The 25,302-nt window shown below is 46.9% G+C and overlaps 1 protein-coding gene across 6 annotated transcripts in view; it reads right to left on the reverse strand.

The window, feature by feature from the left end:
* Positions 1–25,100, reverse strand: part of FAT1 (FAT atypical cadherin 1) — a 122,079-nt gene extending 96,979 nt beyond the window's left edge. For 2 of the 6 annotated variants that reach the window (XM_043454375.1, XM_043454372.1), the window contains exons 1-2: positions 24,834–25,098; positions 7,150–10,435 (exon numbers count right to left, since the gene is read on the reverse strand). In XM_043454375.1, the coding sequence (XP_043310310.1) occupies positions 7,150–10,417 (3,268 nt within the window). In that variant the 5' untranslated portion in view covers positions 10,418–10,435; positions 24,834–25,098. Of the gene's footprint in view, positions 1–7,149; positions 10,436–22,953; positions 23,083–23,605; positions 23,689–24,833 lie in introns of those variants that run through there. The other 4 variants (XM_043454373.1, XR_006266828.1, XM_043454376.1 and 1 more) reach the window with 4 other exon arrangements.
* Between the last annotated feature and the right edge of the window lie 202 nt (positions 25,101–25,302).

Consider the following 25,302-nt stretch of genomic DNA (forward strand, 5'->3'; position numbering starts at 1 on the left):
GTTAAAGGTTTTAAAGGTTAGTCAGGACCCCAACAGCCAGCTAAAACAATGTTTCCGTGAGAAGAGGCTTCAATTAACGTTCAATACAGTTCAGGCAGGCAGGCGGCGTTTTTATTCATGGGAAGGTCATCCTGTCACAACTGCAAACACAGGTGAGATACATGTCCACCGCCACTAGCCGGCAAAGCTCACTACCGTCTATATTCAGCACGAGTCCCCCGATACTGATCACTTCAGTGCAACCTTCTTAAAATGTTTAAATGCCACCACCTCGTAACGCTGAAACTCTGTTCTACTAAATGTGCCAAAGAGCCGTACATCATTCTGAGAATAAAAATGAAGGAAGGAGAGCCTCCGAGTCAATACTCCTTTCAAGACCACGCTTCAAATTTAGGATTGAAGCGAACAGCCCAGCCCAGCCCCATTCAGCCCAGAATCCTACTCAACTGGTGGTTTTTATATGGGCTCCCTCCGGAGAATGCCATGGACAGAGGAGGCTGGTGGGCTACAGCCCATGGGGGTTGCAGAGAGTTGGACATGATGAGCACAGACGGCGTGGCGAGACCACTCTTGATGACGGCAGTTCAGTGCAGGGTTCCCGTGCACACACCCCCTAACCCTGCCACTTAGCACTCAAGTGGTCTTAGGTGTTCAGTTGCGTCCAACTCTGTGACGCCATGGACTGTAGATCACTAGGCTTCTCTGTCCACGGGATTCTCCAGGCAAGAGTACTGGAGCGGGTTGCCATTTCCTTCTCCAGGGGATCTTCCTGACCCAGCGATTGAACCCGTGTCTCCTATATCACAGGCAGATGCTTTACTAATGAGTCACCCAGGAAGTCCCAGGTGGTTTTAGGCAAGTTATTTAACTTCTGAATGTTTCCTCATAGGTAACAGAGGGATAAGAGTAACTATCTGGTAGTTGTGAAAGTAAAAGTGAAGTCATGTCTGACTCTTTGTGACCCCGTGGACTATAGCCTACCAGGCTCCTCTGTCCATGGGATTTTCCAGGCAAGAGTACTGGAGTGGGGTGCCATTTCCTTCCTCAGGGGATCTTCCCCACCCAGGGATGGAACCTGGGTCTCCCCAGTTGTAGGTAGATGCTTTCACCGTCTGAGGCACCAGGGACGTCGCAGTTGTGAGACAAGTGTGAGCTGCAGTCGTGAGGATTAAACAAGTTCACACACATAGAGGACTCAGAGCAGCACTGGCTGTGACCTCAGTAAGTATCTGTGGTTCATTATTACCACAATGTCCACGGTCACTACTGTCACTTTCAACAAAGGCTTGAGGCTGGAGAGCACCCTCCAAGTGGTTCCAGCCTGTCCCCTGCGGGTTCTGGCTATCACACACCACGACGCAGGATTGAATCAGGGCACGGCACGCCTTCACCACGTGCTGCTCAATAACAGGACACCACCCGGAACCACGGGGCTCAGGGTTATATCCCGCCCCCTCCTCCAGCCACCGTCCCGGGCACCTAAAGCATCAACTCATTAAATATACAAATAACTAAAGGAAAGCTGAGCCCCTGTTCCCGAGCATGGGAAACACGCATTCCCATATGTAAAACACACAGCCAATGGGAACGTGCCATATGACTCAGGGACCTCAAACCAGGGCTCCGTAACAACCTAGAGGACTGGGATGGGGTGGGAGGTGGGAGGGATGTTCAAGAGGGAGGCGACACATGTGTGCCTGTGGCTGATTCAGGCTGATGTACGGCAGAAAGCAACACAATACTGTAGAGCAATTATCCTTTAATTAAAAATAAATAAATTTAATTTTTTTTAAAGTGAAAAAAAAAAACACCAAAATGGAGTTCCCTTTGGATTTCTAATGAGATCCTGTTTTCACCTTAAAACCCTCCTGGCTCACCAGAGGGTTCCCCACCCCAGCAGAAATGACTACCATGCCCTCCATCCTTTGACTCAAGAGTCACAGAGCCCCCCTTTCGGTCTCACTGGGGCTCTGAAACCAGTTTCCTTTCTCCTCAACTTTCTGAGGAGGAGAACAAAAAGAAACAACAGGACTGAAAGCAGCTGCGGCCACTCAAGGGAGGAGATGGCGACACAAAAGGCCTTTCACCAGCACATTTCTTCACTCCCTTGGGGCCTCCCACCAGTCCCTATTTTAGTTCCTGCGGCCAGCAATTCTAGACCAGCTCCAAGCGGCGTAACTGGTCCCACCCCAGGAGATCACACTTTGAGGAACCGCCCAGCCCTCAGCCACTCTTCCAGGCTTTTCAGTCCCCATGGTTGAGCCCATTGATAGCCTTCCTTCCTCCTCTACATGCTACTTACTGTCCCGAGAGAAGTGGCCGTAGGAAAAATCATGGGTCCCTGGCTGTATGCAGAATATCCTACTTTTAAGTTGGGAAAAGGTCTTTTTTAAACTTGAGTGAATAAATTAAAATCATAATGAAAGCACTCAAGAGCTCTGCTAAACCAGACCGAATCCCCAGAGGCATTCTCCTCCTCACTGAAGTCAACTATAAGGTGAGCCTGGACTGGAATTGCCTTCTGTTTCCACCGGGCTAACATGTTGCTCCTTCGTCCCCTAAGCCAGTCTCCAGACCTAAGAATGGTGCAGTAACGCTCCCCTGGAATGACACTGTAGCTGGGTTCTCTCGAGAAAGATGTAGTCCTTACTCTCCCTCCCGTAATTCATGAATGATGATTTATCCCATTGCAAACAGCTGTACTTCCATGTTAATTCATTGCAAGTCTTTTCACTGGAATGTAAATTTCAATCCTGAAACCACAATTGGTATTCTAACAGCACTAAGAAGTTCAGAAATTTGATTTTATCTTAGTGAAAAACACGGTCTCCCCAAATATGTAGAGTCAGAAGGGGGAAACACTCTTACTGGGTTGCATTACAGTAACAGCCCAACTGAAGCGCTCCAGACAGAAGGGAAAACACACATAAAAGACATTCATGACAATACAGACACGGGTGGAACAGGGCTCAACTAAACACTGCTTCAATATGAGGTCCTAGTAACAATCTTAAAAGTAAACCTTTTGGCCAAGCATTTTGCTAGTTTTAAAAATCATACCCTATTTTAAAAATGAGCAGACTCGCAACGTTTTATTGGTGCTCAAGTAATAATTAACTCGGTTCGGTCCTCACCAGCCAAGAATACTAAGCTGAATTAATTCCACAAATCTCCAGGAGGAAGCCCTAAGATTCTACTCTGCTCAACTTGGAAGCTGCTGACAGAGCAACCAGGAACGTACTAGAAGTGAGAATGGGGTGAATGCTAAGACATATAAAGTCGGGCAAATAAAAACCGAAATGTGAAATTACAGGTTTCCAAGATACCTACTCCTCTAACATTTCTGTTAAACCTACTTTACAGTCCTCACTGCAGATTTTAAGGAGACAAAAAGGGGAGAATCTTTATAGAGTACTGGAGATTGACTCTAACGGCAGACTTTCCAAATGTTTCGCCCAACACTCAACACTTCCAAACCTCAATCATGTGGGCTTGGATTTGTCAGAATGGTTCACTAACACCCAGAAGCCTCTCCAGGAAAAAGCATATGACACAGTGGGAGATTAACTGATGAGTCAAATGACTGTCACCCCTCCACTGCAAGTATGTGTTACCTCCCTGCAAAGCCAATTAGCAAAATATGCACAACACCCAGAGCAGACAGGGCTGTTCACTCAACTACATATTTTAGGTAGTCCACAGAATTTCCATTTCAAAAACACAAAAAACTTGTCAGGGGATGTTTCAAATTTAAGCAGATTTTTTGTTTAAGGGAAAAGGGAGGATCTTAAAAATAGTAAGAACTAAATTCAGACAGCTGAATATGTCCTCTATTCTATGAGAAGCATACAAATGATATCCCTATGTAACAATACTGAAATAGGTAAAACACCACAAAAACTCGGTTTTATCGTATTCAGCCAACAATGTAGTTTAAAGTTAAGTCAAAGGCAAGAAGCAAAGAGACAATGAGGCGGGCAGGTTCGTGGTCTTCACAGTCACAGCAGCTCTGAACAGGCCCACGGCCATCAGCCCCGTGTGAGAGGCATCACTAGAGAAGAAGGTGCGAGCTCAGCAGAAGTGCGCAAGGAGCAGAGACTTAAGTTCTCTTTGTCTGATTCTTCAGGACCCCATGGACGGAAGCCCGCCAGGCTCCTCGATCCATGGGATTCTTCAGGCAAGAATACTGGAGTGCGTTGCCATTTCCTTCTTCAGGGGATCATCCCAAGCCAGGGACTGAACTGGGTCTCCTACACTGCAGGCAGATTCTTTAGTCACCAGGGAAGCCCATGCTGACCTTCTAGAAAGATGCTAATGACTCGACTTGGGCCAGGCCAACCCCAACTCATGCTGGAGTTTGCCTGCCTTGTCCGAGGGGGTACCCACTGCTGTTTCAGAACTACCCCTACTTTTCCTCATCTGCCAGGCACCTCCCCACACTCCCAACCTGCCCTCAAAATCAGTGAGACAAAACCCAAACAAAAAAGTGGCATATCTAATTTTAGGATTTCTACAGCACAAACATATTGACTTATCATGAAGGAATTTGACACCATGATACCAGATGTCTTGCTGGAGATCTCTGTAAAAAAAACTTGGGCTGATAATCCTACTGTCAAAAAGAAAATTTCTTGCAACATATACCAGAGAAATGCATAAGAACTATTACATCACCTTTACGCAACTTCAAAAAGCATATAAACATAAATCTGCTGTATTTTCCTCTGTAACAGAAGGACTGTAGAAAAAGATGACCTAGAAATATCCAATTTTTCTCTCACCTTTAAATCTCAATCTTTGTACCACCAATGCCTAACAGCTGATCATACACTTTCCTAACCCAGTGCCCATAATCCCAACCCATGCCCAGCCTCTCACTAAATTACCACCTGGGAAGCCTGGCACTGCCATTCAGCTTGAAAAAGACTAAAATTATTTCAGGATGCTGCCCTGTTGAGCTGGTTGGCTGCACACCCTCTCCCCTATCGCCCACCCCCGAGAGTAAGAATATTCCAGTCTCTTCACTTTATAGACCAAAAATGCTAGTTTCTAAATAGGTCTTTAAAAAGCAACAATAGAAATACTCTTCTCAACTTGAAACAAAAAAACCCAAAAGGAAGTGCTCACATAATTTAAGACATAAAGGAAATGTAAATTAAGATTTTGTTTCTATTTTCCATCTTTCAACTATGACAGTTCTCTTTCAAGGCTTTCAAAGCCCACCTTGGAAAAGAAAAAAATAAGTAGGAAAAATTGTCCTTATGAAATTCATAAAAACACTTCATACTTTCAGCTTCAGTTACTAAATTCTGGGTATTTTTCTCTGTTACCATTGTACCTGAAAACTAATTCATATCAGAGAGTACGATAAGGGAAAAGATCCATTCTACTCTTCAGGTGGGTGATTACTAACTGCTGTTGGCAATGCTATTTTCTCTTGAATTAAACCATTACAGGTATTTTAGATGAGTGGCATGTAGTCTGCAGATCTATACCACATACTAGAGGTATATAATTCACTAGAGAAAGAATCCTCTGAGTAAACAAAAACACGTTAAAAATTGTGTAACCTCTGAAATCACTTATTACATTTTTTCCTGAGCTGTACACCTATGAGACGTGGAACTGCATACCGGGGTGGGTACCGACTTAAGAACTTATTTGAGGTGTTACTGAATAAAAACTTGAAGGTTTAAAACAATAAGAAAAAAATATGCCTTTTAGAATGGACATATTCGTAAAGGAAATAGCAGTGAGATTAATAAGCCGAATCCCGTCTATGGCCAATGACTGCTGGGGTTACCCAGTTTCCTTCTATTTCCCCAACAGTTTCAGAAGGCAGGACATTCAAAACAAAAACAATCTTTAATTTACTCAGTCAATCTTTTCCCATGTAATAAGCAGCTTCTATCAGGCAATATCAGGTGGGTGCTGAGGATAGAAAATACATGCGCTAAAAGCCTGTCCTTAAAGGTAGTTTTGCGATGAATTGTGTCTCCCAAAATTTATGTGTCCAAGTCCTAAATCCCCAGTACCTCGAAACATGACTGTCCTTAGAGACAGGGCCCCAAATGAGATAAACAAGTTAAAATGAAGGAGTGGTCCCTCATACAAAGAGATGAGGACACAGACATAAACAGAGAGGATCATGTGATATCACAGGGGAAGATGGTCAACTCCAAGCCAAGGAGAGAGGACTCGGGAGAAACCTACTCTGCCAACGCCTTGATCTTTGACTTGCAGCCTCCGCAATTGTGAAAAAATAAATTTCTGTTGTTTAAGCACCCCGTCTGTGGCAGACCTTTGTTATGGCTGCCCCAGCAAACTAACAACATGGTTCACACGCCAGCAGGGGAGACTGACATATAACTATAAAATCCATGAAAAGCAGTTAAATTAGAGGTATGTACAAAATGCAAAATAATAAATATATACTCTAGCATAAATCAGCTGCCCCAGATGTTGTTTTTAGGGCCTCATTCTAGGAGGAAGGATATCATAACAGAGCATTGCCACCACTTCCAAAAGACACTAAATAACAGACTCTAATATGTTATTTCACTTTATCCCCACATAAATTTTTCAATAAATTGGAGTGCTCCCATCTTATAGGTAGAGGAAGTCAACTTTAAGAGGATAATCAATTTGTCCAAGACCATCAAATTAACAGCTGAAAGAGCCACGATTCAAAGCCAGGTCCCTTCAACTCCACATTCCAGAGCCTACATCTGACCTTTAAACGAAACCTAGAGAACGTACACGCAGTCTTCTCTCTGTAGGCACCCTTATTTGCAAGTGTGCAATAATGTCTGAAGAGCATGCTAGGAAGCGGAGTGGTCACCTGTGTCTGCACCTGCACCAGCTGGAAAAACTTCGGAAGGTCCTCTCAAGAGTTACAGAAAAATCACAGGGATGCTTTTGATAAAATACAGAACAAACCTGGAGATCAGGATCAGTGGTCATGATTTCAATTCAGGTTCCGCTGGTTCCATACTACACAAAGACACATGGAACAAGACAAAAAGCATGGATGTGCATTGAGCCCTACCAGGGGCCAAAGGGGAACTGTGAAGGAGTCAACACGGGGTGCATTTAGTTTAGAGAGAAATGACAGGTTAGAGCAAGTCAGCATAAAGACAACACACTCACCTGTTTCTTCATCTATTCTGAAAACGCCAACACCAGAGCCATCTCGGATGGAGTAGTGGACCTCCCCATCTCTTCCCATGTCCTCATCACGAGCAGACACCTTCATGACTGAAGAACCAATAGGGGCGTTTTCCTTCACCGCACCCTTTTCCACAAAGCTGGGAAACACCGGTGGGTGGAGGTTCTCATTCACGTCGATGACCTCAACTTCAATGTAGCAAGTGGAAGACAGAGAAATGGGTTTCCCTTTGTCTTTGGCCCTCACCGTGAGATTATATACCTGCTTCTTCTCGAAGTCCAGCTGCTGGATGATTCTCACGGCTCCGCTGAGCTTATCCACATCAAAGTTTCCTTCTCCGTGGTCCAGGAGACTGTACCTCACTTGACTAGACTGACCCAAATCAGGGTCGTGGGCCTCTAACCACATGATTATGGTCCCTTCTGGAAGGTCCTCTCGAACCTTCACGCGGTAGTTAGGGGGAATAAACTTGGGCGGGTTGTCATTCACATCCTCCAAGGAGACTTTGAGAATCACGGTGGAGACCAGCTGGGGCTCTTCCCTGGCTTGATCCCTGGCTTCAATCTTTAAGTAATGCACGTGCTGCTCCTCACGGTCCAAGGGGTTCAGGATTTTAACTACTCCAGTTACGCTGTCGATTGAGAACTTGTCGGTGTCCGTGAGAACAGAGTACCTCACATGTCCGTTTGGCCCCAGGTCTTTATCTGTGGCTTCCACCTGGATGATTTCACTATTTATCTCTTTGTCTTCACTCACTTCGACAAAGTAGCTCTCCTGTAAAAATTCAGGTGGATTATCGTTGGCGTCCAGGACTCGGATCTCCAGCAGATGCCACGCAGCCCTCTGTGGCAGGCCCAGGTCAGACACTGTGATGTTCAGGGTGTACCTGTCTGTTGTCTCACGGTCGAGGGGAGACAGGATTTTGAGCATCCCCGTTTCCATGTCCATAATGAAGCAGCTATCCTCATTTCCTCCGGAAACGGCGTAGACCAGCTTCCCGTTGAAGCCCGTGTCGAGATCAGTAGCATTCATGAAAAGCAGGCTGGACCCCACAGGCTGGTTTTCCTTGACCTGGATCCCAGCTGGAAGAGTACTTCTGAACTGGGGCGCATGAGCATTGACAGAGTGGGAATCAAAGAAGACATCCTCGACCTCTCCCTGGTTGTTCAGCTTGTTCGCCTGCAGGAGTTTCTCCGCTAGCATTTTGGCCACACCCGTCTCCTCGCACTGCAGGCTGACTGGCTTGCGAAGGGCAGCCACGGTCATGTTGATGTATAACGGGGTGGCAAAATTCTCTCCATCTGTAGCCGTGATTCTCAAGCTGTGAAATGACGCCTTGGCCCCTAAGCCATCCATCAGCGACTGCTTCAATGACAGTACCCCGGAGTTGGGGTTCAAGCTGAACAAGTCCAGTTCATTTCCAGCCTCGATCTGGTATCGCACCAACTGAAGTTCATCCGCATCGATAGCAGAGACGGTAGTGATCTGCTCCCCGACGCCCAGATCCCTGGGAATCGTTCCTTCACAATTTATCTTCTCGAACAGGGGTGTGTTGTCATTCAAGTTATTGAGAGTAAGGGTGGCAAGGATCTCAACCTCCCGGCGGTAGGGTGAGCCCCAGTCTGACGCCCGAACCCTCAGAGTGTAAACCCGTGGCATCAGCTCATAGTCCAAGTTTTCTGAAGTACTCACAGCACCTGTGAAATGGTTAATGACGAACGGCACGTGATTCAAGTTCGCAATGCTGTAAGTGACGTACCCGTTCTCACCCTCATCAGGGTCTACAGCGCTCACACTCATGACCGTAGTACCAATGGGCACGTTCTCATCAAAAGATGCTTTGTAGGCTGTCTGGGTAAATTCTGGAGGGTGACTGTTGGCACTCAAGACTTTAACCAGGACTCTGGTCGAGGCTTTTCTGTCACTTGTGGTGACTTCGAGTTCAAAATGGGATGCCTGCTGTCTTTTCAGGGGTTCTAAGATGGAAATGAGACCAGTGTTGTGATTCAGGCTGAATTTAGCTTTGCCAGGCGTGCTTTTAAAAACATACTTCAAATGAGGATAGCTAGGCGTGGCTTTTACCATGACCACGGGGGTGTGGGGAGGAGCGAATTCGCTGATTTCTGCTCTGTAAACCTCCTTCTCGAACCTGACCGGCCCCGCTCTGAACCGGGGCGAAATCACATGGATCACTTTCACAGAAGAGAACTGGGGAGGAGTTCCTTTGTCTTTCGCCTGGAGCGTCAGGTTGTAACCAAAAGGATGACTCTCCCAGTCGATGGTGCCAGCAGCGGCTTTGAGCTTGTATTCTCTGCTCCCTGGAGAGGCCCTCACTGTCCTGAACTGCTGAAGGAGGTCTCCCGCCACGATGCTTAAAGAAGCCACCTCCCCGTTGGCGCCCTGATCGCAGTCCTCCACGGTCACGATGGCGTACGTGGGGTCCCTGTCCAGTTCGGACGGTGACGAGGTCACGGCTGTGATCACGGGGGCACACGCGTTGGCCTGCTCCACGTGAACCGTGAGCTTGGCCATGCTGCTGATGCCGCTGCTACCGTACAACTTCATGCCGCGGTCCACGGCCAGAATCTCCATCTCGTAGACACTGGTCTCTGAGTAGTCAAGTCTGCCGGTTAAAACGACCGTGCCACTGGTGGGGTGGATGGCAAACATGTCTGTTCGGTCTTTGAAACTGTAGTAAAACTCCCCATTGGTGCCTATGTCTGCATCCGTAGCGCTGACTCTGGCAATACTGGTCCTTATGGCTGTGTTTTCAGGCAGAGATACACTGTAAGAGGTGGGGGAGAACAGGGGTCTCAGGTCATTTGTATCCAGCACTTGCACCCTGACCTTGGTCCGTGCTTCAGCGTTCGTATTTTTTTCTACTGCTTTGACAATCAACGTGTAATGGTCCTTCACTTCTCTGTTGAGAATAGCTGTATTTCCTCCTTTGGTCCTTATTCTTAGAAAGCAAAAGTCTCCAAGAACGTATTCTTCGGCTTTGAACAGGTTTTCATTGTCTCCTGAGATGATTTTGTACCTTAGCTCCCACAGTGGATTTGTCATGTAAATACCCATCTTTACGGGATGCCCCACGTAGGTTTTCGCTGCCGAGTTTTCATGCACTGTGACGTTGTACTGGAAATGTGTGAACTGCAAGGGCGTCTGTTCCAGCGTTCCGCTTCCATCACCATCTCCGAAATGCTGGAGGAGGCGCAGCAGAAGCAGAAGCGAGGCCAAGTGCCTCCCCATCGCTTAACTGTCAGGCACCTAGGAGCCAAGCAAATAAGAAACATTACTTCAGGGAAATAAACAAAAAGTGTACATTTTTTTCTTGAGGCTTGTTTCAGACCTCACATTTTAATATAGCATTCGCCATGTACACAGAGGATGAGTAACTGCAGTGGTTTTCCAATAGGAGTATCAACACTGCTAATATTTCTAGAATTACTAAGGTCAAGAACAATTTTCAGTTTATTGACTCCAACAATCTTAATGACCATCTACTAGCTGTAACAACAAAATTTATTCCTGCATTTCAATCTTGAAGGCAAGTATACTGCTGTTGCTGCTGCTAAGTCACTTTAGTCGTGTCCAACTCTGTACAACCCCACAGACAGCAGTCTAAGAGGCTCCCCTGTCCCTGGGATTCTCCAAGCAAGAATATTAGAGTGGGTTGCCATCTCCTTCTCCAATGCACGCATGCATGCTAAGTCACTTCAGTCGTGTCCGACTCTGGGCGACTCCATAGACGGCAGCCCACCAAGCTCCTCTGTCCACAGGATTCTCCAGGCAAGAACACTAGAATGGGTTGCCATTTCCTTCTCCAGAAGGCAACTATAACTGACTGCTAACAAGGTACACAAAGGTCTGTCTAGTCAAAGCTGTGGTTTTTCCAGTGGTCATGTATGAATGTGAAGAGTTGGACCATAAAAAGAAAGCTAAGCGCTGAAGAATTGATACTTTTGAACTGTGGTGTTGGAGAAGACTCTTGAGAGTCCCTTGGACTGCAAGGAGATCTAACCAGTCCATCCTAAAGGAAATCAGTCCTGTATATTCATTGGAAGGACTGATGCTGAAGCTGAAACTCCAGTACTTTGGCCACATGATGTGAAGAACTGACTCATTTGAAAAGACCCGGATGCTGGGAAAGATTGCAAGTGGGAGGAGAAGGGGACGACAGAGAATGAGATGGTTGGATGGCATTACCGACTCAATGGATATGAGTCTGAGTAAACTCCTGGAGTTGGTGATGGACAGGGAGGCCTGGCGTGCTGCAGTCCATGGGGTTGCAAAGAGTCAGACATGACTGAGCTGAACTGAAAAAGGTACACAGTGAAGACTGCTTACATTTGGTGCGGTGCAGGTGTGTGCATGCTCAGTCGTGTCCAACTCGTGACCCCGTGAACTGGGGCCCACCAAGCTTCTCTGTCCATGGGATTTCCCAGGCAAGGATACTGGAGTGGTTTGCGATTTCCTTCCCCAAGGGATCTTCCCCACCCATACATCTCTTGTATCTCCTGCACTAGCAGGGAGAATTCTTCACCACTACACTATGTGAGAAGCCTTTGTTTACATTTACTTACATGAAGTGAAAGTGAAAGTGTTAGTTGCTCAGTTATGTATGACTCTTTGTGACTCCATGTACTGTAGCCCACCAGGCTCCTCTGTCCATGGTATTTCCCAGGCAAGAATACTGGAGTGGGTTGTCATTCCCTTCTCTAGGGGATCTTCTCGACCCAGGGATTGAACCAGAGTCTCCCACACTGCAGGAATATTCTTTACCATCTGAGCCCCCAGGGAAGCCCACATTTCCTTGTATCAGCTCAGTTCAGTTCAGTCGCTCAATCGTGTCCGACTCTTTGCGACCCCATGAATCGCAGCATGCCAGGCCTCCCTGTCCATCACCAACTCCTGGAGTTTATTCAAACTTATTCCCATCGAGTCGGTGATGCCATCCAGCCATCTAATCCCTGTCGTCCCCTTCTCCTCCTGCCCCCAAACCCTCCCAGCATCAGGGTCTTTTCCAACGAGTCAACTCTTCACATGAGGTGGCGAAAGTATTGGAGTTTCAGCTTCAGCATCAGTCCTTCCAATGGACACCCAGGACTTATCTCCTTCAGGATGGACTGGTTGGATCTCCTTGCAGTGCAAGGGACTCTCACAGTAAATTAAGTGCTCAAAAGCTCATGAACTTAACACTACTACAGTATCCTGAGCATGAGAAGCTTCGGACAACTAAATCAGAACAACCAAAAAAACTCTCAATGGTGGTTTTATATAACCTCCCATAATGACAGCTTACAATCTCATTTCAAACTTTATCCTGAAATTATATTTCTTTATAAGAATGATTAAGTTCACTCCCTACATAATACAAGGGTTTGGCATCTCATTTGGCACTATATAACTATTTAAAGGTATTACAATAATTATATCATCAAGTTTAATACTGAGGTCATTTCTGAACCAACAAACTGAGCCAAAAAAAGTCTGTTTAGAAAAAGAAGACCAAAAGCTTGATGTCCAACAGGACCTGCCCGCCTTCAACCAGGGACGCGGATCTTGGCACCAGCACTGGGGTGTGAGGACTGCTGCCCACAACCAGTGCTCAGAGGGTCCACTGTCTTTGGGGCTCTGAATAACCTGCCCGCTGAACACAAAACACAAACACATGCAAAACTAAATCATCCAAGCGATCACATGTAGGGGGGCCCGATCAGCAAGGTGGCAGGCACTGCAGGGGGTCCAAGGGTTAAGCGGGAGGAAAGAGGACATTTGAGAAAGGGGTGCCCTGAACCAGCGGGAGGGCAGCCAAGTCCACTGGGCTGCAGCCTGGCTGGGGAGCAGGATGACTACCTTCAGACCAACTGTTTCCCTAGGGGCCAACATCATTCACTTGGTAAATCAAGGCAGCTTCACAAGAGGACAGCATTGCAGCCCTGAAAAGGACCTCTCCAATGAAAAACTGGGAAATGGGACAGCTCCCTGAGCTGAGAGAAACAGCAGGCTGGAAGGCTGGCCAAACAGCCAGGGGAAATTAGCATGGCAACTTAAATTCAGAGGAGCTTAACTCAGCGACCGCCAACTTTGCCCCATGAGTCATTTCATTAGGGAAAAAAAAGAAAAAAGCTGATATGCTGAAAGCAATTAGAAGCCTAACTAATACTGAATGACGCTGAAGTAGGGCAGCCTAACTTGTTCTTTAGTGACCATGTCTTCTCAGCATATCAAGTCAGGAAAGCAGACAGATATTTGGCTTCTAGAACAACTGATATTTAAACAAAATAAGACGATCTTTCCCCAAAACTCTCTTAATTTGGTCCACAGATCTAATACTCAAGGGAAATTTGAGGAGTATGCAACAATCTGGTGATTTTATCAAAACAAGTGACAACATTGATTCATGACTGAATTCAACCTACAGGTATTGAGAATCTGACAGTGTGCTATGCTTAGCCCCTCAGTTGTGTCTGACTCTTTGCGACCCCGTGGACTGTAGCCCGCCAGGCTCCTCTGTCCATGGGATTCTCTAGGCAAGAATACTGGAGTGGGATGCCACGCCCTCCTCCAGGGGATCTTCCCGACCCAGGAATCAAACCGGCATCTCCTACATTGCAGGCAGATTCTTTACCAGCTGAGCTACCAGGGAAGCCCCAGACTGTGCCAGGTACATGGAATTCAACAACTCATAGAATGATTTTAAAAGGCAAAGATCCTGGTTCTGAGGAACTTACAAACCAGGGATAAAATGTAAAGAAAATGCTTTAAAGAACCATTAAAAAGATGATGTTTGCACAAGCACCTTTATTTTAGAACACAGTGTTACTATCAACAGTACCCACTTTACAACAAAATATTAATCCAGGATTCTACTGTAAAATATTTTTGCTTAATTCTACAAATAAAATATTATGGAGTCATCAAAAAGAGTAAGAGAGCACTCTATATACTGACATGTAAAGATGTGCAGATATAGTAAAGTGAAAACTAAACCAAACCCATTTACATTTGCAAAAAGGAAGGGGAGATAAATACATGCATAGTTCATGGATGTGCTTAAAAATGACTGAGAAATTCTGAATGGATAAGAAGTAAACTGTTAACAGTAGTAACTTCTGGAGAATAGGCAGCTGGGGGAATGTTTACACCTTCACTTTTCTCTACTATATGAATTTTTAGCATATATATATACATACACACACACACACAATCATGAATTCACTTGTCTTTCGTTATTTGATTCATTCAACACCTGTTTAATGAGCACCTACCATACCCATTTTCCCCAAAGGCTGAGCAGGTAAAGAATCTGCCTGCAATGCAGGAGACACAGGAGACTTGGGTTCGATCCCCTGGAGTAGGAAATAGCAGCTCACTCCAGTATTCTTGCCTGAAAAATCTCATGGACAGAGGAGCCTGATGGGCTCAGGTCGTGGGGCTGCAGAGAGTCAGATACTACTGTGCATGCATGCACCACTGTGTCTGGAACGGTTCTACATGCTGCTGATACATAAGTGAACCAAACTATCAACTCCTCACGGAAGGTACAGTTCCTGGTGAGAGATAACCAAACATGGAAACAGATGCTGATGATGAGTGCTAAGGAGAAAAATACAGCAGAGACAAATAGAGACGGCAGTCAGAAGCACGGAAGGAAAAGAGAAAAACGATGTGAGTTTCTCAACCTCGGCCGTATGGACATTCGGGGCAGATAATTCTTGACTGCCCAAGAGGGGCTGTGGGGCAGAGAGCTGTCCCACGCATCCCTTAGTATTCATCCTGCTCTCCACCCAACCAAAAGCCTACAGCCTCTCCTTTCCGCAGCCCCAGCAAAAAAGAGGTCTGCAGACAGTGCCAAATGGCCCCTGAAGCTCAAAGTCATGTCCGGGAGAGAAGTGCTCGTTAGAGAAACCACAAAGAGACAGGCTGGAGGCTTGGCACAGTGGGTGAGGGGACAGTAGCAAGGGAAATTCTTTCTTTAAATATGCCCGTCATTTTACAATACTTTTAGATCGTCAGAAAAACTACAAAGACCGTTTCCCAATGTTAACATCTCAGCTGATGATGGTACATTTGTCACAACTAATGAACTAATATTAACACACTGTTAGTCACTGTCTGGTCCCAATGCCCTCTGTCTGTCCCAGGACCCCAGCCAAGACAGCCACGTTACACTCAGTCACCATATCGTCTCAGACTCCTCTGGACTGCAACAGTTTCTCTGGTTTGCCTCGTGTTTCATGACCTTGACGGTTTTGAGACGTACTGGTCAGGTATTTTGCAGACTGTCCCCGGACTGGAATTTGCCGGATGTTTTTCGCATGATTAGCCTGGCGCTATGCGTTGAGGGGAGGTTGAGCGGGGGGTGAAGTGCCATGTTCATCACATCGCCTCCATACTGATGCTGACCCTGGTCACCAGGCTGAAGCAGGGCTTGCCTGCTTTCTCTGCAGTGGGAGACTTGCTCCCTGCTTTCCCTACTATACCCTTTGGAAGGAAGTCACTACCCAGTCCACCAGTAGGGTGGAGAGTTCTGCAACATAAACCATTTAGAGTTCTTCTGCGAGGAAGACCTGCTATCCTCTCCTAATTATGTCCTTATCATTTCTTTTGATCAATGTGGCTTCATGGATAAAAGATGACTTGTAGGACTTTGGATGCTATCAATACTACAAATAAAATGAGAACAGGGGAGTGACATGCTGGAATCTAAAGTGAAAAGTTATGACCAACCTAGACAGCATATTGAAAAGCAGAGACATGACTTTGCCAACAAAGGTCCGTCTAGTCAAAGGCTATGGTTTTTCCAGTGGTCATGTATGGATGTGAGAGTTGGACTGTAAAGAAAGCTGAGTGCCGAAGAATTGATGCTTTTGAACTGTGGTGTTGGAGAAGACTCTTGAGAGTCCCTTGGACTGCAAGGAGATCCAACCAGTCCATCCTAAAGGAGATCAGTCCTGGGTGTTCATTGGAAGGACTGATGCTGAAGATGAAACTCCAATACTTTGGCCACCTGATGCGAAGAGCTGACTCATTCGAAAAGACCCTGATGCTGGGAAAGATTGAGGGCAGGAGGAGAAGGGGACGACAGAGGATGAGATGGTTGGATGGCATCACCGACTCAATGGACATGAGTCTGAGTAAACTCCGGGAATTGGTGATGGACAGGGAGACCTGGCGTGCTGCAGTCCATGGGGTTGCAAAGAGTCGGACACGACTGAGCGACTGAACTGAACTGAACTGAAAGGGCTGCTCAGGTACCAGGGTGGATGACAGAAGGGAGGGTGGCCGGGGTAAAAGCTGGAGGGAGACCAATTAGAAGACACTGCAGCAGTACAGGTTAGAGACCCTGGTGGCTCTGCCCCAAATTTGGTCATGGTGGGGATGGGGAGAAGGGCGACATTCTGGATCCATTTCAGGACCCGCTGATGAACTGGAGGGTAGAGGCGGGAGGAGAGAAAAGGGGAGACATCCAAGAAGATCCTGGAGATTGTGTGCTGAGCCGAAGTGGGTTTCAGGTTCTGAGAGAGGGAAGCCTGAGCTGAGGGAGGAACAGATTTTAGGAAGCACAATTGGGGGTTCAGCTTTGGACACGTTAGGACAGAAATGCCAATTGTTATCCAAGTAATGATTTCCAGTCGGCAGTTAGACATGCAGGAGAGGCCCACCCCTGGAGACAGAAGCCTGACAGTGGTCAGAATGTGGAAGATGCTATTAATATATTTAAAAGCAGAAAACTAAATGAGATCACCCACAAAGAGGACGCCGACAGACAAGAAAGGAAAACCAAGGGCAGAGCCCTGCTATCCTCCAAGATGTAGGAGACAAGATAAGAGGAACCAGCCACTGGGGCAGAAGCAAGAAGCAGTGGTGTGACAATGACAACAGTAAGTAAACGGATCTTTCTAAAGATCTGAAGCCTAACATGAGAACTTGAAAATGACTCATCTATACTGGCTGGTGCCCTGCTGATCCCTACACCATGGGTACTCTGGACACGCCCTTCACCCCCACAGCACAAGAGAAGGCTCCAGATTGTCAAACCACTGCAGCTGCTCTTCCCCACAGCATCTCCACGCCCAGCGGCCCCAGCAGCCTCTGCCGCCTCCCACGTTTCTCTCACAGCTGGATTCCCATCACCTCTCACCCTTCACAACTCACCCAAAGCAGTTCTCAGGGAACACACCACAGCTGGAATCAACTTTTTGGGCCATGTTCCTAACTGAGACCTCTTAAAATCCTGAATTCACTCTGCAAACTTGGCTAATAGAAAGCCACTGTAATCATAATAAATTATTAAATGAAAGGCTTTTGATCGGACAAAAAAAAATCCACTTTCTAAGAGATACTGTTATGTTGTTGTTGCTTGGTCACTAAGCTGTGTCTGACTCTTTGCAATCCCATGGACTGTAGCCTGCCAGGCTCCTCTGTCCATGGGATTTTCCAGGCAAGAATACTGGAGCAGATTGCTGTTTCCTTCTCCAGAGGATCTTCCTGACTCAGGAAGAATGGAACGCGTTTCCCTGTGTCTCCAGCATTGGCAGGCAGATTCTTTACCACTGAGCCATCAGGGAAGCCTAAGAGATGACTGCTAACCTTACAGTAATTTAACTGAGAACTGAGAACTCAGGTTTCACCTTAAAATGCCACGATCAAAGAAACTGTGGCTACTACTCCAGGTAAAACAAATAGCAAAGCTGGAAAACACACACACATGCACACAAAAAATCTCAGAAAGACACCAATATCATTTCATCTAAAAAGTACAGTATTATCTAGCGCTCATGCTTATGAAAATTAAACTCCAAAAACCATTTTAGCCAAAGGCTACACTCTTGATATTTAGCAGGTGATCACACTCTTTGAACACACAGTAATCCAGGATTTCTTCTGTGAACTTTCCAAAGTGAAAACAAAGAATGTTTACCTAGTTCAGCCTTTAGGGAAAAAGGCCTCAGGTCGAAAGCTTAAGTATCTTTAGCACAGATTTCTGAAAATCCATAAATAAGAAAGATCACTTTTCTGATAGAAGTCAGGTATTAACACGTTCATGTTTCCTCATTAGCAAGACTTCCATGTAAAGTGTTTCAGTCAATTCCTGTGACCACACAAGTTTCACACAACAGAACACAGCCCCATGCTGAGAACATACTGAGCAAGTTTTAGATCAAGTATCCAGATCTAGTATTTAGATCTGAATCTTCTGAATGAAGATTCAGAAGTGCTAGGTGGGACCCGGCACGATGCAATTCATACATTCTATTATACGTTGCATATTTATTATTCAAAGTCACAACTCTCAGGCACATCATTAGCCATTCCAGCCCTCTATCTAAGAGGGAAGCAGGATCACACTCTCCATCCCATATACTATTAATAAAGTTACACAGAAATATTCCAGAATTTTGTGTTTTCCCTCATCATACTCCTATCTTCTATCTACCTCAGTGAGAACATCACTAGAACTCAACTTATTACTGAAATTTAGAGTTTCCTGTTTGATTTGAATAGGGTCACATTTTAAAAGCATCTTCTAGAGATGTCTAAATAATGAGGAAGATAACTATGTTTTCAAAGAGAACTGTCATGAAGTTGTCAAAAGACAATAAGGAATGTAAACGACTCTAGCTTTTTAAAGATACTGTATATTAAATAAATGTTTAATGATCTCTAAAATCACTTAACAGGAGTCAATAAAGAGTACTGTCTGTCTTACAAAGCCTGCTTGTTACTCAGCTATAACCAATTCACAGCTTCCAGATGACATTCACAACAGGAAAAAACCCTGCATTTTTCTAATAAATTATAATAGCCACAGACAGTAGTTTTAAAAGCTTTCATTCTCAACAGTGAAAAATGAATGGGCAAGTCTTGTTTATTTCTGGGTGCATACTAAATCCTTTTAAGCCATCTTAATACTTTTTTTCAGTAAAAATGGGGGCGGGGGGTGGCACTATCAACCCAGAACTGGTATACTTTGGTCTTTTTTTCTCGCCATTCATCAAACCACAAATCAAGTTCACAGCTAAGATTTCTACAACTTGCTTTGCACCTACGTCCTCTCTCTGAACCATTCCCCCCTGGATTCCCTCTTCCCACAGACCTCACCCTAGCCTAATACCCACCCAATCCCAGACCCCTAGCTCACTGAGGTGCTATGAAGGACTACCCTGACCCGGATGGATCTCTCTTATCATGCTGGAGATCACTGTTCATTTGGCCTTCTCGCCTGCTGGACTGTAAGCTCCTTGAGAGCAGGACACCACTGTCTACTGTATCTGGCTCAGTGTTTGGCACAGAGGAGATCCACAGTTGTTCAGATTCATCAATGGACAGACGGATGATGATCGGGGATGGAAAACAGAAGGCAGGACCGAAGGGAGGCTGCTGGGAGGGGGATAAGGAGGAATAACATGGGAAATTAACACATTCATTATTGTAAACCTAACAGAAAACCCAGGCCAGTAACAGTATTGCAGACAGATGCCCTGAAGAAGGCTCTAATTTCCAGCAGCTCAGAAAGGGGTCACCATCTACCTCAAAATGCTTCCAAAGTGGCTACGGGCGACGCCAGATCAGTGAGCTTATTATGAAGTATTATGCTTGAACATTCTATGAAGATAAGAATTAAATAATTACTGATTTTCCTAAGTGGTCTGTAGAAGACATTTAATTATAGACTTATCTCCACATATATAATAAACCTTTCAAGGTAAGCCAGAATTTGGGCAATATAATTAAATCTCGGACTTAAAGATGCTTTTTTAAACTTTTATGTTGCAAAATAAGATTCCTCATTTAATTCAGTAGATTTTTCAAATAAAAAGTTGCTTTCAGACATGAGAAGAGGAAAAAAACAGCAACTTACTGATGTTAGTTAAATGAATCATCTGCATCGCTTACTTCAAACACTCCTTACCAGCGCCTAGGGACAAACTAACACTTGCAAATTGAACAATTAGTTGAGACAAAAAGACAAACCTTGGCTTCATCAACTATATAATTTGGTCCAAAAGAAAGCTTACCTATTACAGTTTCCTAGTCATAAAGATTAAATAGACACCCAGCCTTTCAGCTTCCTGCTATTAAATCTGGTCCTTTAGGCCACAAATTAGGCCACGGAGACATTTAATGCAACAATAATGCACTAATTTGATTCCGTTTACTGATTCCATGTAAAATCAGCCAAACTTGGGTGGGAAAACAGGGATAAGAGAGTTAAAAAAATCTGTAACATCTCTTTCACTTCTGGCATTCAACAAATGACTACTTCAGAGATGACTTAGGAGCTAAGTCCAAACACATACACTAGAGCAAGTGATGGGACCCGGGCAAGGAAAACATATTACTTCGCATATCACTTTTAGATCCCTCTTTTGGCACCTGTCCATAACATGGATTTAAATGGTCTATTAACATGGTGGGAACCCACTAGGAGTACGTGTGTGTGTGTGTGTGTGTGTGTGTGTGGTGGGAACGCACTAGGAGTACATGTGTTTGTGTGTGTGTGTGTGTGTGTGTGTGTGGTGGGAACCCACTAGGAGTACGTGTGTATGCGCGCGCTCAGTCAGTAAGTCATGTCCAACTCTTGGAGACCTCATGGACTGCAGCCAGCCAAATTCCTCTGTCCATGGGATCTCCCAGGAAAGAATACTGGAGTGGGTTGCCATTTCCTCCTCTGGGGTATCTCCCTCACCCAGGAATCAAACTGGCAGTCTCCTGCCTTAACAGGCAGATTCTTTACCGCTGAGCAACCAGAAGTACTTTTAGTGACTAATTAAGACACAAATGGATACATATACAGGAGGCCTGAAATATTTTATGAAGTCCTCTAATAATCTTACTTCCTTTCAGAATGCCAAAGAATTTGGCTCATTTAAGGCATTCATTTTTCAAGAAACAGGTACACAATCACACACTTCAACCAGATCAAACCTTACAATGAATGTGTTAAACACCATGTTTGACATAAATCTAAGTTATATCCATTGCTATTTTTAAAAATTATGGAATGTTTTAAGCACTTTTCACCCATCTTAAAGCTTAAATAAACAGCAAAGAAAAGTGTTAGTAACTCAGCTATGTCCGACTCTTTGTGACCCCATGGACTATAGCCCTGCCAGGCTCCTCTGTCCATGGGATTCTCCAGCAATAATACTGGAGTGGGTAGCCATTCCCTTTTCCAGGGGCTCTTCCTAGCCTAGGATCGAACCCGGGTCTCCTGCATTGCAGGCAGATTCTTCACTGTCTGAGCCACCAGGGCAGCCCTGTAGAAAAGAAAGGGAGACGGTAATTCCACTTTTGGAATTAGAGCTGTCCTGAAACACTGAAGGCAAAGCCCAACATCAGAATTAACCTACACAGCTGGAGAAACACCTATGTACTTGGATTTTATGAGTAACTGCAGTACTGGATATGTTGGAGAAGCACAACTAACAGTAAACTGAAAAAACAGCGCCATCATCCAGTTTTAACACGTGCAGCTATCTTCTTAAAACTATTGAAACCTAACTCTGAACGTATGAAGCCTTAAGAATCGGCTTTGGTGAAAAATACATAAAAAACTGAAGATCACTTGCGTTCTAGATCTTTTCCAATTTTTCTAAGCTTTAAAAAAAAAAAACCCTCCTCTACTAGGCACCAGGGAGTTGCTTAACAAAAGCTATTTAATGAAACCACAGTTCAGACACATGCGGAAAGAAAGAAAACAAAAAACCCCCTCTAACTGCATAGAAAATATTTATGAGTTTACTTTCCTAATGCATACAATTGCGTCCTTGTCTTCAAAGCTCCGCAGTTCACATCCGTGGGAACAAAAATATCTTCAGAGACTAGAGAAAGTTAGCTTCCTGGAGGAAAGCAGTTACTGGAAGAAAATGCACGAAAGAACCAGAATCTCTTCCTTTAAAAAAAAAAAAAAAGACCTTAAAGTTTCACTTCCAAAAAAAGCTAGAAACACCCTGACAACACAGTTGCAAATGTTTAGTCCGGAGATTTCTCAGCCGCACCTATTCTAACTACCTTCAACCAGCTACCACTCAAACCTCTGGGCAGCACTCCCCCCAACCCGCCAGGGCACACAACATCCAAGGAAACCGGCGACTCCATTTCAAAAACCCCATCCCTCAGCAGCTGGGCTCTCCTCCCATCACACCTACGCCGTGAAATCTCTCGCAGATCGGAAGCAGCAGCCGCGGAGCGAGATCGCCTAGGTTCTCAGCAGATACGCTTGTTACCCGAGAGGAGAGAGCGCGGAGCGCGCGCGTGAAGTTTCCGAGCTCCCGGGCGCCGGCGCGCAGGTTCTCGGCCCCGCGGGCACCCAGAGCCCCGCGCCGCGGCCGCCGCTCGGATTTCCAGCAATGGCTCTGGACGCCAGAGCCGGGGCGGCCCGGGGCGGCCACCCGCCAGCCCGATCCAAGCGCTTGAATCGGTGATTACCAGGCCGGTCACGTCGCGAATTACCCGCTCCCGCCTCTCCGCCTCCCCCGCGCCACCCGCTCGAACACCCCGGGGCCTGCCCTGAACTTTCCCAACGAGCAGGCACCTACCACCCATCCAGGGGGTCTCTTTCTCTCCATTTCGTTCCCAGGCGCCGGCGGGGCACGATCCTGGGCTGGACACTCCGGGGCGGGAGTCCCCCCGACCCACCCCCGCCGAGCCGGGTGGAAGCCCTCCAACCCCGCAGCAGCAAGGTGCCCGACCGATCGGCCGGCGATGGCACCGCGAGCGCCGCCGCGCCCCTCGCCCACAGTCCCCGGGCCCCTTCTGGCCTCCTACCAACTTACAGCAAAGTTGGCCCCAAGTGGCCGCCACAGAGTTCTCGGGGGCGCGCGCCTGGCCGCCTCAGCGCGCCCCCGGGCGGGGTCCGGGTCGGCCACGCCGCATCGTGTCCCCGCGAGCAGCACGCCCGCGCTCTTGGTGCGCCCCTGCTCCGAGGCAGCACCCGGCCGCCCGCGCGCGCTCCCGGCTCTCCCAGGCCGCCCGGCGCAGACCCCGCGCGGCTCACGCACCGGCGCGGGGGATATCCCTCCGCTCCCGGCCACGCCCGCTCGCGCCGGCGCTCGTTTCTCCCGCGCAGAAACTCTCGACCCTACTTTCCCCGGGGCGGCCGGACGTCCCCCAGCCCGCCGGGCCGCGGGGCCGCGAAGCCCGGCCAAGGGATCAGGCAGCTCCCGGCCGCTACAGCGACCGGCTCCTTGCCAGGAGATCAGTGAATGCCCAGGAAGATCTAGCGACACCGCGAGGAGAAAACAAATCGCTCTAGCGCCGAGGTTAGTTATGGCCAGCACAGATTTGTGCAAGGAATTAATATGGAATGTTCCCTGCTAGGAGAGGGGAAACATTAGCTTAGCTCCAAAAAAAAAAAAGTCAGCTATGGGTTTAAAGAAAAAGCTTCCCACGCCTCCCTCCCCCCCCCCCCTTTAGATTTCCGAGTACCTTGAGGGAATTCCTCAATCTGCATTTGAATGCCGCGGTTGCAGGTCTGCCCTTGCTCGGCGGAATCAAGTCTTACAAAAGGTCTGAAAAGGAATGCAGTTTGATGGGAATCTACTTCCTTCTTCAATCTACACTGAAACCCCGGGAAAGTGAAAACGCTTCCTCCGCAACCTCTTTGTGCAGAGGTTAGACCGCGGAACCTCCCAGGCCCGGGTTACGAACCCCAAGGCCGGCCTCCCCCGGCGCACGCCCCCGGATCCCCAGGGCTGCGGGGACAAAAGGCAGCTTGTGCCGCCTCGTGCTCTTTCCCACCCGGTGAGTACACCCCGCAAAAAGTGAACGCAGTATAACGTGAAACTCCAGGTTCTTTAGGGAGAAGGGGAAACCTCCGGGAACTCCCCCCACTCCCCGCCCCGCCGCGAGCCCGAGCGCGCAGTCCGGGTATCCCGGGGCTGTGAGCCCATCCTCGGCGCGGGCAAAGCTCCAGGCGCCGGCTCAGCGCAGCCCGGAATGCTCCCGGGCGTAGGGAAACAGCCTGGGGAAGAGGGCGGACGTGACCTCGGAAAGTTTGTGGAGCTAGAATACGTTAACACTGTGAGGACAAAGAGAGATCATTTCCCCAGAACCGGTGGAGGGGGCTGCTGGAGGAACTACCAGGCCAATGGGGGCGAGGGAGTCTAGGGTTAAAGAGGGAACTGCCTTAGTTCAAAGTTAATGCAGCCTACTCTTAGGCCATCTCAAAGACGGTGATTAGAGGGAAAAAAGTGTCTACCAGGTCGTGGCTGGGAAGGAGAAATCACGCCTGCAGAATGAGTATGCTGATTCGCGGCACCAAGAGCATGTAGTGTATTCCCGGCGTATTATTTAGAATACACACAATTCACACATCCAACAAACATCATCCAAACACTTGGCTACGGCCATAACTGCGCAAAGCGCTCCCGGGGTTACAGGTCAGTTTCATACATGAAACACCTAAGAAGTAGGTGCCCTGATCTCCAAGCTCAATTCGTTGGTGCCCCGGGCCGAATTCTAACTCGAAACGAAACACAGCCACACGCGAACGCCAACAGTTGGTAGGGGCAGTATGTGGGGTTGGGGGATAGGTGGGGGTGGGTAAAAAGGCTAAAAAGACACCATCCCATAACATACAATCACAAGATTTTGAAATGGCGCAAAAGAATTCCTGGAGAAAAATTACCATTCATTAATAAATAATAACGCTTACTTGAACTACAACATCTGTTGGGGAATCCCGATTTGCCGGCCAGGTTCACTGAGAAACCTAATTGCCTGGAAGAAGTCGCACTTCGTAGCCACAGGAACAGCCAAGAGCCAGAGATGTAGATTTCAGAGTCCGATGCTGCCACGTTTTTAACTGATCCTTTAGCCCCAAAGGAACGAAAAGGAGGTGCCTTTTAGCTACCCTCTAATTACCTTCACATGAACGAAAGATGGAGTTCAAGCTCCACGTTTGTCCTCTGAATAGTCAGTCCTCCCTAACCCAGTACCCAGAGGTTCTGGGCCATTAGGGGGATGGGGGTGGATTCCCAAAAATTAAAAAAAAAAAAAAACCCGCTTTCTGCCAGCACCGCTTCTGCATCCAGTTCACCCAAGCTGGTATTTGTAAATTAGACACAGAATGGGCCGGAGTGGGTGGTAAGTGAAGACGAGGGTGACGGCCTGGGACCTCACGC

The sequence above is a fragment of the Cervus canadensis genome, chromosome 31 (assembly GCF_019320065.1).
Source record: "Cervus canadensis isolate Bull #8, Minnesota chromosome 31, ASM1932006v1, whole genome shotgun sequence".
In the NCBI taxonomy this organism is placed as follows: Eukaryota; Metazoa; Chordata; class Mammalia; order Artiodactyla; family Cervidae; genus Cervus; species Cervus canadensis.